This window comes from Rattus rattus, chromosome 8 (assembly GCF_011064425.1).
Source record: "Rattus rattus isolate New Zealand chromosome 8, Rrattus_CSIRO_v1, whole genome shotgun sequence".
NCBI lineage: Eukaryota > Metazoa > Chordata > Mammalia > Rodentia > Muridae > Rattus > Rattus rattus.
In genome coordinates this window covers 80,451,189-80,465,493 of record NC_046161.1, presented here as the reverse complement: position 1 = coordinate 80,465,493, position 14,305 = coordinate 80,451,189, and the positions used below count along the sequence as shown (strand labels likewise).

The 14,305-nt window shown below is 42.1% G+C and overlaps 1 protein-coding gene across 1 annotated transcript in view; it reads left to right on the top strand.

Annotated features, from left to right (window-relative positions):
- The window catches only part of Ube3d (ubiquitin protein ligase E3D), a 49,390-nt gene that overhangs the window by 30,284 nt on the left and 4,801 nt on the right, over positions 1 to 14,305 (top strand). The window contains exons 4-5 of the mRNA XM_032911043.1: positions 1,234 to 1,402; positions 7,193 to 7,262. Coding sequence (XP_032766934.1) covers positions 1,234 to 1,402; positions 7,193 to 7,262 — 239 coding nt within the window. The remainder of the gene's footprint in view (positions 1 to 1,233; positions 1,403 to 7,192; positions 7,263 to 14,305) is intronic.

The following is a 14,305-nucleotide window of genomic DNA, read 5'->3' as shown; positions in this document are numbered from 1 at the left end:
GATAAACAGGAGTATGTCTTTAGTTCTCCCTGTCTATTCACCCCGTATTCCTGGACTGGTTTGGGAGCACCCCGAATCCCTTAAAAATAAAGTGTAGATTCTGTGTTTCCATGGGAATGTATGGTTGAGAAGGGAGCTGATGCTTTCTTCATGTTTTCAATGGGATTTATACTGTCTCCCTCCCTGTCACTACTCTATTAGGAGTTTCTTATGCATGCCTTCCCTCACTGAGTGTAGTCTAGACTTCCTTCCTCAGTACTTTCAGAAGGAAGAGACTGTGTATATGTGCTTGGTGTTGGATATCATGCCAGCGTATTGCCAATCTTTTAGCAAACTCTCAGAAATGTGTGTTGATAGAATCACCTGTGGTACCTACCTTGGCTCTGCAGTCAAAACGATGCCGGGGGTGCCCCCTTTGAGTCAGCATTCCTGTTCCCAGTTCTGTCCTGTAGAGTTACAAATTAAATGGCTTAACTCTTCCAATCTGTCATTGCCATTTTTTTTTTAATACTCATAGATGATTGGGACAATCTAAGAAAAATGACTAATATGACGGGAGGGGGAAGAATAAAAAAAATCAGGCTAATGGAAACGACACACTCAGATATTAAATATTTTAACTCTGGTCTTCTAAATACATACGAATTTATTTGTGTTTTACAGTAGGGGTGACCTTAATCAAAACATTGAGGTTACCATTACCAGCTGGTAACCTTGGTTATCAAGTTATCAAATGCATGCATATCTCTGGGTATCTTCTTGGGCCTTAGACCTCTTATGTGTGCATGCGGTCTGTGTGTGTGTCTTCTCAGGGCACAGACCTGCATTTGTGCATGCAGTATCCGTGTGTGTTTCCCCGGGGAGCATGTCTCCTAGGCATGCATGCAGTGTCAGACGGGTACAGACCAGCCATACCTGCATGCAGTGTCTCAGGGCATAGGCCCCTCATGTGCACATGCAGCGTTCATGGAGAGGGTGGTCACTAAAGCTCTGTCACATCTGTTACAGTCACGGATTTGTGTAGGGAGCAAAGGGAGGCTTCCGCCTTCTTCCTGCTTGTTTACTTTGTAAGACACTGTCTGTATTGAGCATACATTACTTTCATAATTGGGGGGAATTGACGCTGCAAGCGTGTGGCTAATGAGCCCCCTTCATCTTTCCTGCTGATTTAATTAAGAAAATGTTGCATTTTGTATAGTGAAAAGGAGATAACTTTTTTCTTCTTTCCACTAGGAAGCTCCTCAGGGTGCTCCCCCTGCCCAGTGAGAACTGGAGCGCTCTGGTTGGAGAGTGGTGCTGTCATCCCGACCCCTTCGCTAATAAGCCTCTCCATCCACGAGAGAATGACTGTTTTGTTGGGGATTCTTTCTTCTTAGTGAATTCGAGAAGTGATTTGGAGCAGGTAAGAGTTGTACTGATGTCTTAGATCGGTAAAAAAAAAATCTTTTCAAAATACATACAAACGTAGAGATTGATTTAGATCCCAGTTTCCTTGCTTTTAATTCAGGGTTTGTGGGAGAGCTTGCTCTTAAAAGCTCAAATTCATTATTTTTAACTGCTTCCATTCTCCAGCCTTTTAGAATAAGAAAGACCTGTAAACTCAAACAGCCAGCAGGGCCTGGAAGAACGTTCTTGCATGGATTTGGGAGTGATATCATTTCCCACAGCAAATGCCCTCCTTCAGGGCAGTATAATCCACATTATAATCTGTGCATTTTCATCTTGAAAGTCTTAGTAAAAGTGCAGGCGTATTAGCTCAGGTTGTCCACTTTGCAATTAGACCCAGGTATCTTTCTGTGTTTGCCCAAGGTCTAGACTTTCACTGATGTTGGAAAAGCAGATTTCATCAGAGAAAAAGGAAAAGGATCAGAGGAGGAAGGCGAAGCTAAGCTACGGGGTCTCCACGGCTGCTTAGCAGATCAGGGTCACATGCTCTCTTTATCCGTTTGTCTTATGGAGAAGGCAACTTCCTCTCATCCCCAAAATAATAAGTGGTTCACTCCTCTTTAAGAGGATATCAGCAGGTGTTGGTATGGTCCTTATAAGGGGTTCTTGCCCAGATGGCCAGTCAATAGCGATATAATGTAAAACATCCAGAAAACCATTTGTTTCAATGGCGATCCTTGCTGGCAGGAACGGAAGTGTTGCATTTTTCAGTTTCAGTTAGAATAAAAGCTGCAGCACATGGTGGCTGGACAGCTGGAGGCCACAAGCTGGCTTAAAAGAACATTGTGAAGAAGATGAAGGGGAAGGGGTCATATACCCAGATTTCCGTGACTTACAGGTTCTTAGTGCCTCCTCTTGCTGCAGAAATCTATTTGTCTGTCTCACTGTAAAGTGCTTAAGTACTCTGTCTTTTTAACAGATGAATGACTAAAAGTTAATATAGATTAATGTCATAGATTCAAATGTATATTTTCATCTAAACTTAGGTAACTTGTGTCCATGTGCTTTCATTTTTTTATAACTAAGCCAACTACGTACAAAGTTAAGGCATGAGTGGAAAAGCAATGGGGAAAGAATTAAGAAGAAAATGGAGTTTCTCTTTCTGGATAAACTGTGACAAAATATACCCTCCACTCTTCAATTGTCACTTATATTAGGCCCTTTTAAGGAATTTCTTGTCCTGGTAAATGGTAGTCCTGTACTTTGTATATTAAAGGAGGATTCTTATATTTAGTCATTACAGTTCTCACCGTTAGGGGACTGTGGGAAGTTGCTGTCATGAGAAGGTGCTAGTGACAAGATTGTTTTCAAGTTGGTCTGGATGGAAGTCTCACTTTAATTGCATATTGTCGCAGTTGAAAGAGTGCCTGTGACCAAAATAGTAACATAAATTTGGAGCCACTGCTTAAACGCTGCTCTCAAGGCTCCGGTGGGAACAAGGCTGCTCTGTGCTATTGAAAACCTATTCCTCATATCACTCGGTCTAGCCATCCAGCCGGGTTTGGAAATGTCACATGGCGACACCACATTCTAATGGTATCTCTTGGGAAACATTTGTGTGTGTGTGTGTGTGTGTGTGTGTGTGTGTGTGTGTGTGTGTGTGTGTGTGTGTATGCGAGACAATATCAAGGGTCCTTAGAAATTGAAACAACACAAAAGAAAATAAAATCCCGGACAGGATGTTAATCCAGCTCTCGGAGCACACTGCCATCTCTCAGATATATTGATTTAATTAGCCCTCAACAGTGTCTTTCTTTGAGGTTTGCTCCGTAGCATTCCCACAGTGTTAGGCGGTTTCATTACACAACTTTGTCTTATTATTTTCTTGAAGCTTAGCTAGAGAAAAAAAAATGCCTTGCCAAGTGGAGCTTGTATTTAAACAGAATCAACGCTGGAGTACTTTAATTAAAAAGGTCGGAGTTTGAAACCAGCGCAAACAGAGAACCTCACATGCTCTCGCTCCTCCATCCCTTCTTGTATTTATAGTATTGTATTTGTGCCTCATTAATGCAGCAGGATGCATTTCTATTTTCAAAAGCCCGCTGCTGAAGCCAGTGTTCTGATTCACTTGTCATTCTGATATTTTCTGGGCATCCCAACATATTGAATATTTTACACCTTATAATGGGATAATAAAGGTGGACCTCAATTGTCCATAAAAGTCATGATATGATTCAAAATTTAGGAAACATAAGCTAGGCATGCAAGTCATTATGCCTATGGTCCTAGCTACAGTGGAGAGAGACCCAGATAGGAGGATGTCTGAGTTCAGGAGTTCAAAGCCAGCCTGAGGGACATAATAAAACCTCATCTTGTAAAAACAACATAGACTTACACAATAGAGCCACACTTCATTTTATTTTTGAAAAGAAGCAAAATTGAATTTGGAGTGATTACGACTGGAAGGTATGGCCAAGACTGACTTGTCTTTTACATTTTAGGGGGCGCTAATTGTACAATTTTTGGAATTAAGGAATTCCTTTTGTGAAATCCATAGTATCTATCTAATAACTGATCATCTTAATTACCATGCACATTCCATTTGCCTCTATTTTCTTGCTCAAGTGATTAAAAGCAAATTATAGTATTGTATCATTTTCTCCTATGTGTTTTAGTATATGTGTAGGTCAAAAAATGGAGACAAAAATATTACTACAACTAGCATTGTCATGCCTAATAAAATCGGGCCATATACAAATCATTACTTTTTAGTAGGTTTATTTGAATCAAAATCTACATATTTGGTTGGGATGGTTTGCTTTTTATTGATAAATCCTGATTGTTCATTTCTTTTTTTTTTTTTTTTTTTTTTTTTTGGTTCTTTTTTTCGGAGCTGGGGACCGAACCCAGGGCCTTGCGCTTCCTAGGCAAGCGCTCTACCACTGAGCTAAATCCCCAACCCCCTGATTGTTCATTTCTTATAACGATAAATAAACAAGCAAAAGAATACTTTGCCTATTGAATTGAAAGATAAAACAGTGGCCACAGAAATGACTCAGCAGTTTAGAATGCTTTTTGCAGATGACCCAAGTTTAGATCTTATCCAGGTAGCTTACAACCGTCTGTAATTCCTTCTCCAGGGAATTCAGCACCCTCTTCTGGCCTCCATGGGCACGAGCATGCATACACACACACACTCGCACACTCACAAAATCCCATTTTCTGGTCTGAGTAAAATAAAATCTTTTCTAGCTTTGGTGTTCCAGTAAAACCCTTCATTTACAGTCTACTTATACAATATGGCAGATGGCATCCTTTAGAAACAAATAGCTTTAATACTAATTTGAGGCTGGATCGGTATTTTGACTCTTAGCCTGAGCCTGGAGATCTCGGCCTTTCTGGGCATGAGCAGTTTGGCGCTTCTTTTGGTTCAGGGTGTGGCTCTACTGCTTCTGGTGGGAATGACTTTGTCCAGTTAGCTGATGTGGCAAAGCCCTGCACTTGCTCTCTGTGTTGTGCTAGACTTAAGCTGGCTAACAGCAAGACACGGCACCACCTGTGGGCCTTGCTTGGGGACTGTGCCTGGTTAGTGCTGGAGCCAGCATGAGCAGGCTTGAAGGGATTACATTTAGTAGTTTCATTAGCTGGAAATTATAGAGAAGGATCAGAGGAGCTGTGTAAGTTCTGTAGCTAGAGAAAATGTCTAGGTTTTGAGTTACTAAAGGCACTCACTCAGGAGTCCTTGTGGAGAGCAGCCATTGGGCATTTGTGGGTTTCTATTAACAGTGGACTTAAAGCTGGGTGACATAGTGAGTCATAGAGACCCATGTAGGACCTGTATAGTTGCTTTCTCTAACCTTAAACTGATGTAAGGTGTGTGTTTTTTTCTATTATCATCTTCCCTTCATTTTTATTTTATGTGTATGGTGTTCTGCCTTACATATGTCTGTTTAGCCTGTATGTACAGGGCCTCATAGAGACTAGAGGAGTTAGAGATGTCTGTTAGCCACCATGTGGGTGCTGAGGCTTGGATCCAGGTCTTTTGGAGTAGAAACCAGTTCTCTTAATCACTGAGACATCTTTCCAACCCCAAGACAGGTATTTGTTTTTTAACTTCTTCATGTAACTTGCTTGGACCTGCTTGGGCCCAGTCCCGTAGATACCACATATATCTGATAACAGATTGCTGCTGTGCACCCTACCTCTGACTTGGTGGGTCAGGTGATACTCAGCTCATGATGGGCAGCTCAGGTCACGTGGTAACTTGTTGGCACATTGTCATATCTTCTGTTTCCACTAAGGCCCAGTAGCAGGCCAAGAGCTGTCTTTCAAAGGGAAAATAGATGTCTGTAGATGGTGGAAGCACCTTTCTCCTAAGTCCCAAAAGTGTCTGCTGTGATTCACCCATAGAGGCTGCCAAAGGCTCCAAGCAGTGTTCCTGTCTGTCACTGACACCTCGTGTACCATTGGATCTGCTGACCACCAAATGGTAGAGCAGTCTGCACAGTGGCCCAGAGTTGATAAAAAATACTTCTGGTTTAGGCCACTCAAAGCTAGCAGCTTTCGAGTCTTTTGATGTATGGGCTTGAGTAACACACCCAAGTCAGGAACGTACTGTCTCCAGAGTCCATATAGGCCTCTAAGCATCGTGCTTCTTTCTTCATAGTGGGAGGGTCCAGACACAATAACTTATCCTTTACCTTTGAAGGAATATTTCTGTATTGTCCACATGACTATACTTCTAGAAACTTCACTGAGGTAGAAGGCCATTGAATTTGTACCTAGGGAGGTCAGAAGTAGACTTTGATTCCCTGACGTTGGAATTCCCTGAGATCAGAGTTACAGATGGTTGAACACTGCCACGTGGGCGCTAGGAATCAAACCAAGGTCCTCTGGAAAAGCAACCAGTGCTCTTAGCCACTGAGCCTTCTCTCTAGCCTCTCCGCCTATTTTTAAATTAAGTTTTTTATTTTATTTTTAGTCAAGGTCTCACTCGTTGTGTTACCCGAGGTAATCTAGAACTTGCTATGAAGCCCGGGTTTCATAAATGTTGGGATTCTAGGTATATTACACCACGTCAGCTCCCTTAGCTCACTTCTTTATGACATCTACCACATTCTGATATGTCGGTGCATGAAGAGCACTATGTAGCTTTAATGAGGAACCACTGTGGGCCTCCAAAAGTACATTCTTTAATGATGAGATGAATGCAGACGTTTAAGCAATATCCTGCTGACTTTGGAGTTTTGAAGTTTGAGAATGTTTGAGGAATTGGTCTCACTACCCATCTCTACAGTTACAGTGCATATCTTAAATGGAATAAATAGAATTACATGAACAGCTGAGGTATTTTTAGCTTCTGAATTATGGGTGGCTATGATTTGTAGGTTGCTTTTACATAAATTATACTGGCCGCAGAGTTGGCGTATGAGCTAAAACTCCAATCCTTATGTATCCTGTACACTCTTGAGTTAGGGTAAGCCATCAACCGCTACCTTTGTCACCCGCCCGTCTGCCCACTCTTTAGAAGTATGAAGTACTTGTTCTGATGATTGGGCAATGTTAGGATTGCCAAGAAGTGACTAGGATTGTAAAAGTCAATCTGTGTCTTATTCTGTCTTTGGACAGGAGAGAAATGATCTCTGTGCCTGTGAATTATGCATAGCAGCTAAATGTATTCCTAGTATTTACTCGAGGGCAGAGTAGAATGTAAAGTTCAATGTATACCTGGGGGACTATGTTAAAATTATATATTCCTTTGAAGAAAAGTTGAATGACATTTAAATGACATTTTTCTGTTCTACAGGAACCAAAAGCAAATACCAAAGTCATTTGTAAGCGTTGCAAGGTAATGTTGGGAGAGACCGTATCATCAGGTAGGAATTTCACAACACAAGGCTGAAATGACCGCCCTCCCACTTAAAAGCCAAACAGATTTTATAGTCAGTAACGTAGGAAAGGCACATAATTAATTTATTTGATAGAATGGATGGTTCAAAATCAGAAACCACCTAACGCTTCACCCAGCGTGCCAATGTGTTTGTGCATTCTGACCTTTACACGTGCTAGTTAGCATTGAGAAGCTGTGGGCTGTCTTTAGTGTTCCATGCGCTCTTTGTAGTGTGTACCGAGTGCCAACGTAAGGAAGGCTGGAGCCTTTTTCTTAGCACAGTTCCCCAGTCTAAAGAGTTACTGGGCAAAGGTGCTGCTCTCGACTGCTGTCTGTCTCAGGGCCCTGCTTTGGCATGGGAAGTGGGAGGGGCCTGTGGAAATACTAGGAAACGCATTCTGGGTTTTACACTTTGTTCCGTATTCTTTATTTTTATTTTTCATGACGACTTTTAAATTTTATTGTGTGTGTGTGAGTGTTTTGCCTGCCTACATGCACGGGCACCAGATGAGTGCCTAACGCCTTCAGAAGTCACAGGAAGGCATCTGATTCCCTGGAATTGGAATTACAGATGGTTGTGAGCCCTGATGTAGGTGCTGGGAATTGAACCTGGGACCTCTTAACCACTGGGCCATCTCTCTAGCCTCCCTCTAATTTTTGTTTCTTTGTTTTGTTTCACTTAAGATTATTATTTGTATATGCATATGCACAGGGGAATGTGGAGGTCAGAGGACAGCAGTGTGGATCTGAGTCACTCCTCTACCTGTACACAGTTTCCAGGCATCAAAGTCAGGTTGCTGGATTTGTGTGGACGAGCCCTTACTGACCCACGGCTTTGTGCCCTCGCCTTTTTCTCAGTGGTATTACACTTGCCATACACTCTCTGTTACACTGCTTTACAATAGAACCATGAAGACTTTGGTAATTAAAACTAAAGATACAGTTTAAAATATCTAAAGAGCCACATTTTTATCAGGGGCGAATCATCACTTTTTAATATAATTAGTTAGAAGATTTAACTTAAGCTGTGTATTTAAGGGATCGTGGTTTTTGTGTATTTGTTTTGATCATTGTAATCTTACTAGCAGTTCCTTTGTCTGAGTAAATAAAGAAAGAAGCATGCGCTGTAAGATACTCCAGGACATTTTATCCCTCTCCGCCTCCTTGCCTGAGCATGAAAATGGACCTTTATGTAACATTTTTTAAAAAATTAAGGTTTGTAAAGAGATCTTTCCTGGATGGTGTGTGAGAACTGCATTCTTCTGTGCATGTAGGGACAAATATTTAGGGATCATAGTGGTTGTGACTTCTCCTCCAATGCCCATGGGTTCAGTAGCCCTGGGAACTTGGCATAGTTTCCAGTACCAGAAATGGCTTTCTTCTTGTTGAGTGGGCCTTAGGTACAACTAGAGAGCTTTTGGTGACCGCCGAGGTATTGCACCGTCAGGGTTATCATGCCATGCTGGTTCTGGTTCAGAGGCATCATAGGAAGGTGGGACCACTGTTGGTTTTCCTCCCTTGGAGACTTGGCGTGCCACACAAGGCAAATTTTGTAAAACGCATTCCTGGTTTTCAATATCCGAGCAGAACTTTCTCCCAGACAGTTGTGGGGAGTTAACATAAGCAGGCACAGTGGATGTTCTTCAGGAATGAACATTGAAAAACTAAACAGAGTTGGCAAGGTGGCTCGGTGGACAGCCCAAGCCTGACAGCCTGGGTTCAATCCCCTGAGTACAAATGGTAGCTGTGAGAATGAAGACCTGTGTGCTGTCCTTTGGCCTTCACATATACAAGGGCACACACACATAAATTTAAAACTGATTTTTAAGGAACTGAGCAGAGTTAGTGAGGACATTGTTGATACACCGTTTCACAGCGTAAGTTCAAGCCAGTTAGCTGACCACAGTAGGGATAAACAAAGAGCAAGATTAAATAAAGTCATTGTTGATCCAGTGTATCACATGGAAAATTATTAGAGCTTCATAGCAGAAAAGAGTGATTTATACTCAAGAAAACAAGGACTTACAGATGCTGAGTATGTGTATAGATTTGGGAGCTAATCTGTTGAAATAATTATAATGAATAATAGAGAATTAAAAAAAATCTTCCAATAATTTTGAATGTCAAATTTCACAGAAAGAACTAATAGATAAATTTATAATTGAAAACTATAGTTTTTGAAAAGAAAAAAAATGCTAGATGATCCAGAGTACGCATTTGATAAGAAGAGAAGATTAAAAGAAAGTATCAAAGTTTTAGGTTGATAAAAATAGCCAATCCAAAGGAAACAGAGAAGTGACTGAAACTCAGACTTATGGACAGTATCAAGGTTTCAACACACATGTAAATGAAGTCTCAGAATGGGTGGAAAGAAAGATGTCATAAAACAACTTTGAAAATCTGAGAGAAATATTGTAGAAGACAATAATTTTTATGAGAAGAATTTGAACCCCAGATGGTGTTAAGCTGCCGAAAGGCAGCAAATCAGACAGGATCAAAGTGCAGAGGACAAACCAAACACAGAAGTGTACTTCATAACACAACTAAGGAGAGCGTCTCAGAAAACCGGTGACCTCCAAGTGACATCAAAGGAAGACACACAGAGCGCTGTCCGGAAAACTCATCACCTAACAGTACTCAATCCAGCAAAAATTATCCTTCAGTATTACAGAGAAAGTAGAAATGTTCCTAGATAACTATATAAAAAGAAAGTGTCAGAAATAGACCTGTTCTACAGAAAACCCCAATAGCCTGAGTTCTTCAGGCTGAAGTGTGGGATACTAGGGCGGTGTCTAGGATAGGACACAGGAAGGAGGAAAGGGTATGAGATATGAAGCGCATGTGAGGAAATTGCCACCAAAGCAAAATTACTACAGAACCAGGCACACCTCCCTAGCAAGGCGCCAGTACTCTCTAACATTTGCTTTGATTTCTTTGGAAAGGACAGACAGGAATGGAAGCCATTGTCTCCACAAAACGCTGATCTTCTAAGGGCTGCCCCTCTCAGCACAGTATGAGAAGTAGAGGTAGGATGATCAGTCATAGCCACCGTGGGAACTTCAGTTATTTAACTTGGTGTTGTCTGCTGGGGGCTAGGAATGTCCCGAGACGCGGTCAGGGTCAGACGCCTCTCACCTTTGGAAGCAAAGCTTTCGTCCTGAAACAGATTCTTTCAAGTAAATCTGAGAGCAATGTTTGTTGTACAACTAGAGCTAACTAGGCATGTGTGCTAACTAACATCACCCACTCGTTCTCCCGTCATGGTTTTCCACAGCTGTGACCAAAACACCTGAGAAGAATTTAAAGAAACAGAATTTATTCTGCCTCCTGGTTTCAGACACCTTAGTCCTTGCCTCTGCTGAGTGGACCTGGAGAAAGACTGAACATCAGAGCGGCTTTGTGTGGTAGAGGCTGCTTAACTCATGGCCATTATTGGGACTTGGGGCTAAGATAAAGACACAACCTCCCAGGACCACCCTGCAAAGCTACGTCTGCCAGCTAGGGCCTTCCTAAACTCTCCATAACTTCTCAGAATACTGCTACCAGCCAGGCTTCTGGCCTTCCTCATGGCCTTCCTTATTCATCACAGCGTTAGCAGGAACCATCGCAAAGCATTCGCAGTGGAAATGCGCCTCTTATTGGAATTTTAATATCGTATATAAACCGTAAAACATGCTTCGTATATTTAACCGTGTAAAAGGCAGATCTGAAGCTGGCTGGACACGAAGTGAGTGTACCAGTAAGTGTCTGAGAAAGCTCTGTGACAGAATCCCTAACGCTGTACTGCTTTGTTATTGACACCAGCAGTTCAGGGGGTTGTTGGTCGAGGGCTGGATACAAGTTAAATCAAGAATTATAAGCAGAGGAAAGAGAGAAGAATCTTTTTTTTTTTTTTTTTTATTAGCTTGAGTATTTCTTATTTACATTTCGAGTGTTATTCCCTTTCCTGGTTCCGGGCAAACATCCCTTCCCTCCCCCCTTCCTTATGGGTGTTCCCTCCCCACCCTCCCCCATTGCCGCCCTCCCCCGACAGTCTAGTTCACTGGGGGTTCAGTCTTAGCAGGACCCAGGGCTTCCCTTCCACTGGTGCTCTTACTAGGATATTCATTGCTACCTATGAGGTCAGAGTCCAGGGTCAGTCCATGTATAGTCTTTAGGTAGTGGCTTAGTCCCTGGAAGCTCTGGTGGCTTGGCATTGTTGTACATATAGGGTCTCGAGCCCCTTCAAGCTCTTCCAGTTCTTTCTCTGATTCCTTCAACGGGGGTCCTATTCTCAGTTCAGAGGTTTGCTGCTGACATTCGCCTCTGTATTTGCTGTATTCTGGCTGTGTCTCTCAGGAGCGATCTACACTTCTGCACTTCTTTGCTTCATCCATCTTGTCTAGTTGGGTGGCTGTATATATATGGGCCACATGTGGGGCAGGCTCTGAATGGATGTTCCTTCAGTCTCTGTTTTAATCTTTGCCTCTCTCTTCCCTGCCAAGGGTATTCTTGTTCCCCTTTTAAAGAAGGAGTGAAGCATTCACATTTTGATCATCCATCTTGAGTTTCATTTGTTCTAGGCATCTAGGGTAATTCAAGCATTTGGGCTAATAGCCACTTATCAATGAGTGCATACCATGTATGTCTTTCTGTGATTAGGTTAGCTCACTCAGGATGATATTTTCCAGTTCCAACCATTTGCCTCACAATTTCATAAAGTCGTTGTTTTTGATAGCTGAGTAATATTCCATTGTGTAGATGTACCACATTTTCTGTATCCATTCCTCTGTTGAAGGGCATCTGGGTTCTTTCCAGCTTCTGGCTATTATAAATAAGGCTGCGATGAACATAGTGGAGCACGTGTCTTTTTTATATGTTGGGGCATCTTTTGGGTATATGCCCAAGAGAGGTATAGCTGGATCCTCAGGCAGTTCAATGTCCAATTTTCTGAGAAACCTCCAGACTGATTTCCAGAATGGTTGTACCAGTCTGCAACCCCACCAACAATGGAGGAGTGTTCCTCTTTCTCCGCATCCTCGCCAGCATTTGCTGTCACCTGAGTTTTTGATCTTAGCCATTCTCACTGGTGTGAGGTGAAATCTCAGGGTTGTTTTGATTTGCATTTCCCTGATGACTAAAGATGTTGAACATTTCTTTAGGTGTTTCTCAGCCATTCGGCATTCCTCAGCTGTGAATTCTTTGTTTAGCTCTGAACCCCATTTTTTAATAGGGTTATTTGTCTCCCTGCGGTCTAACTTTTTGAGTTCTTTGTATATTTTGGATATAAGGCCTCTATCTGTTGTAGGATTGGTAAAGATCTTTTCCCAATCTGTTGGTTGCCGTTTTGTCCTGACCACAGTGTCCTTTGCCTTACAGAAGCTTTGTAGTTTTATGAGATCCCATTTGTCGATTCTTGATCTTAGAGCATAAGCCATTGGTGTTTTGTTCAGGAAAATTTTTCCAGTGCCCATGTGTTCCAGATGCTTCCCTAGTTTTTCTTCTATTAGTTTGAGTGTGTCTGGTTTGATGTGGAGGTCCTTGATCCACTTGGACTTAAGCTTTGTACAGGGTGATAAGCATGGATCGATCTGCATTCTTCTACATGTTGACCTCCAGTTGAACCAGCACCATTTGCTGAAAATGCTATCTTTTTTCCATTGGATGGATTTGGCTCCTTTGTCAAAAATCAAGTGACCATAGGTGTGTGGGTTCATTTCTGGGTCTTCAATTCTGTTCCATTGGTCTATCTGTCTGTCTCTGTACCAATACCATGCAGTTTTTATCACTATTGCTCTGTAATACTGCTTGAGTTCAGGGATAGTGATTCCCCTGAAGTCCTTTTTTTATTGATGAGGATAGTTTTAGCTATCCTGGGTTTTTTGTTATTCCAGATGAATTTGCAAATTGTTCTGTCTAACTCTTTGAAGAATTGGATTGGTATTTTGATGGGGATTGCATTGAATCTGTAGATCGCTTTTGGTAAAATGGCCATTTTTACTATATTAATCCTGCCAATCCATGAGCATGGGAGATCTTTCCACCTTCTGAGGTCTTCTTCAATTTCTTTCTTCAGTGTCTTGAAGTTCTTATTGTACAGATCTTTTACCTGCTTGGTTAAAGTCACACCGAGGTAGTTTATATTATTTGGGTCTATTATGAAGGGTGTCGTTTCCCTAATTTCTTTCTCGGTTTGTTTCTCTTTTGTGTAGAGGAAGGCTACTGATTTATTTGAGTTAATTTTATACCCAGCCACTTTGCTGAAGTTGTTTATCAGCTTTAGTAGTTCTCTGGTGGAACTTTTGGGATCACTTAAATATACTATCATATCATCTGCAAATAGTGATATTTTGACTTCTTCTTTTCCCATCTGTATCCCCTTGACCTCCTTTTGTTGTCTGATTGCTCTGGCTAGAACTTCAAGAACTATATTGAATAAGTAGGGAGAGAGTGGGCAGCCTTGTCTAGTCCCTGATTTTAGTGGGATTGCTTCAAGTTGAGAGAAGAATCTTTAACCCTGCCCACTGAAGCAGAAAGGTGGAATGTATGGGGTATGGGCGGAAATGTGGAGCGAGGCGATCCACCGTGTGTTTAATTTCACTTCTCTGTGGAAAGGATGCTGCTTGGGCTGAGTGAGCAAAGAGTCGCTGCGAGTTCTAGGAAATGATGAAGGACAATCTACAGATCCGAGAGGCACAGTGAATTCCTATCCGGCGAGGCCCAAGTAAGATAAATAAGAGGAAATCTGTGTCTATGTGCATCAAAGGGATGCCGCAGAGTGAAAAGCAAAGGGAAAAAAAATCTTAAAAGCAACCAAGGTGGAAAAGAAAATGAGAGATCACCTTCAAAGAAGCAGCGTTAATGGAGATTTGAACAGAGGGAATGGGATTGTCGGCGGGCACAAAGGAATGCCCGTTAACCCCAGGACTTAGAGCAACCGAAAGTCCCCCCCGACAAAGAGGCAGGCAGAGCGGGTGATGTGCCACCGGCTGTTTCCCATTAAGAGAACTCCACCTGGACCCAGGTAGAAGAAAGTGACCCCAGAGAGCT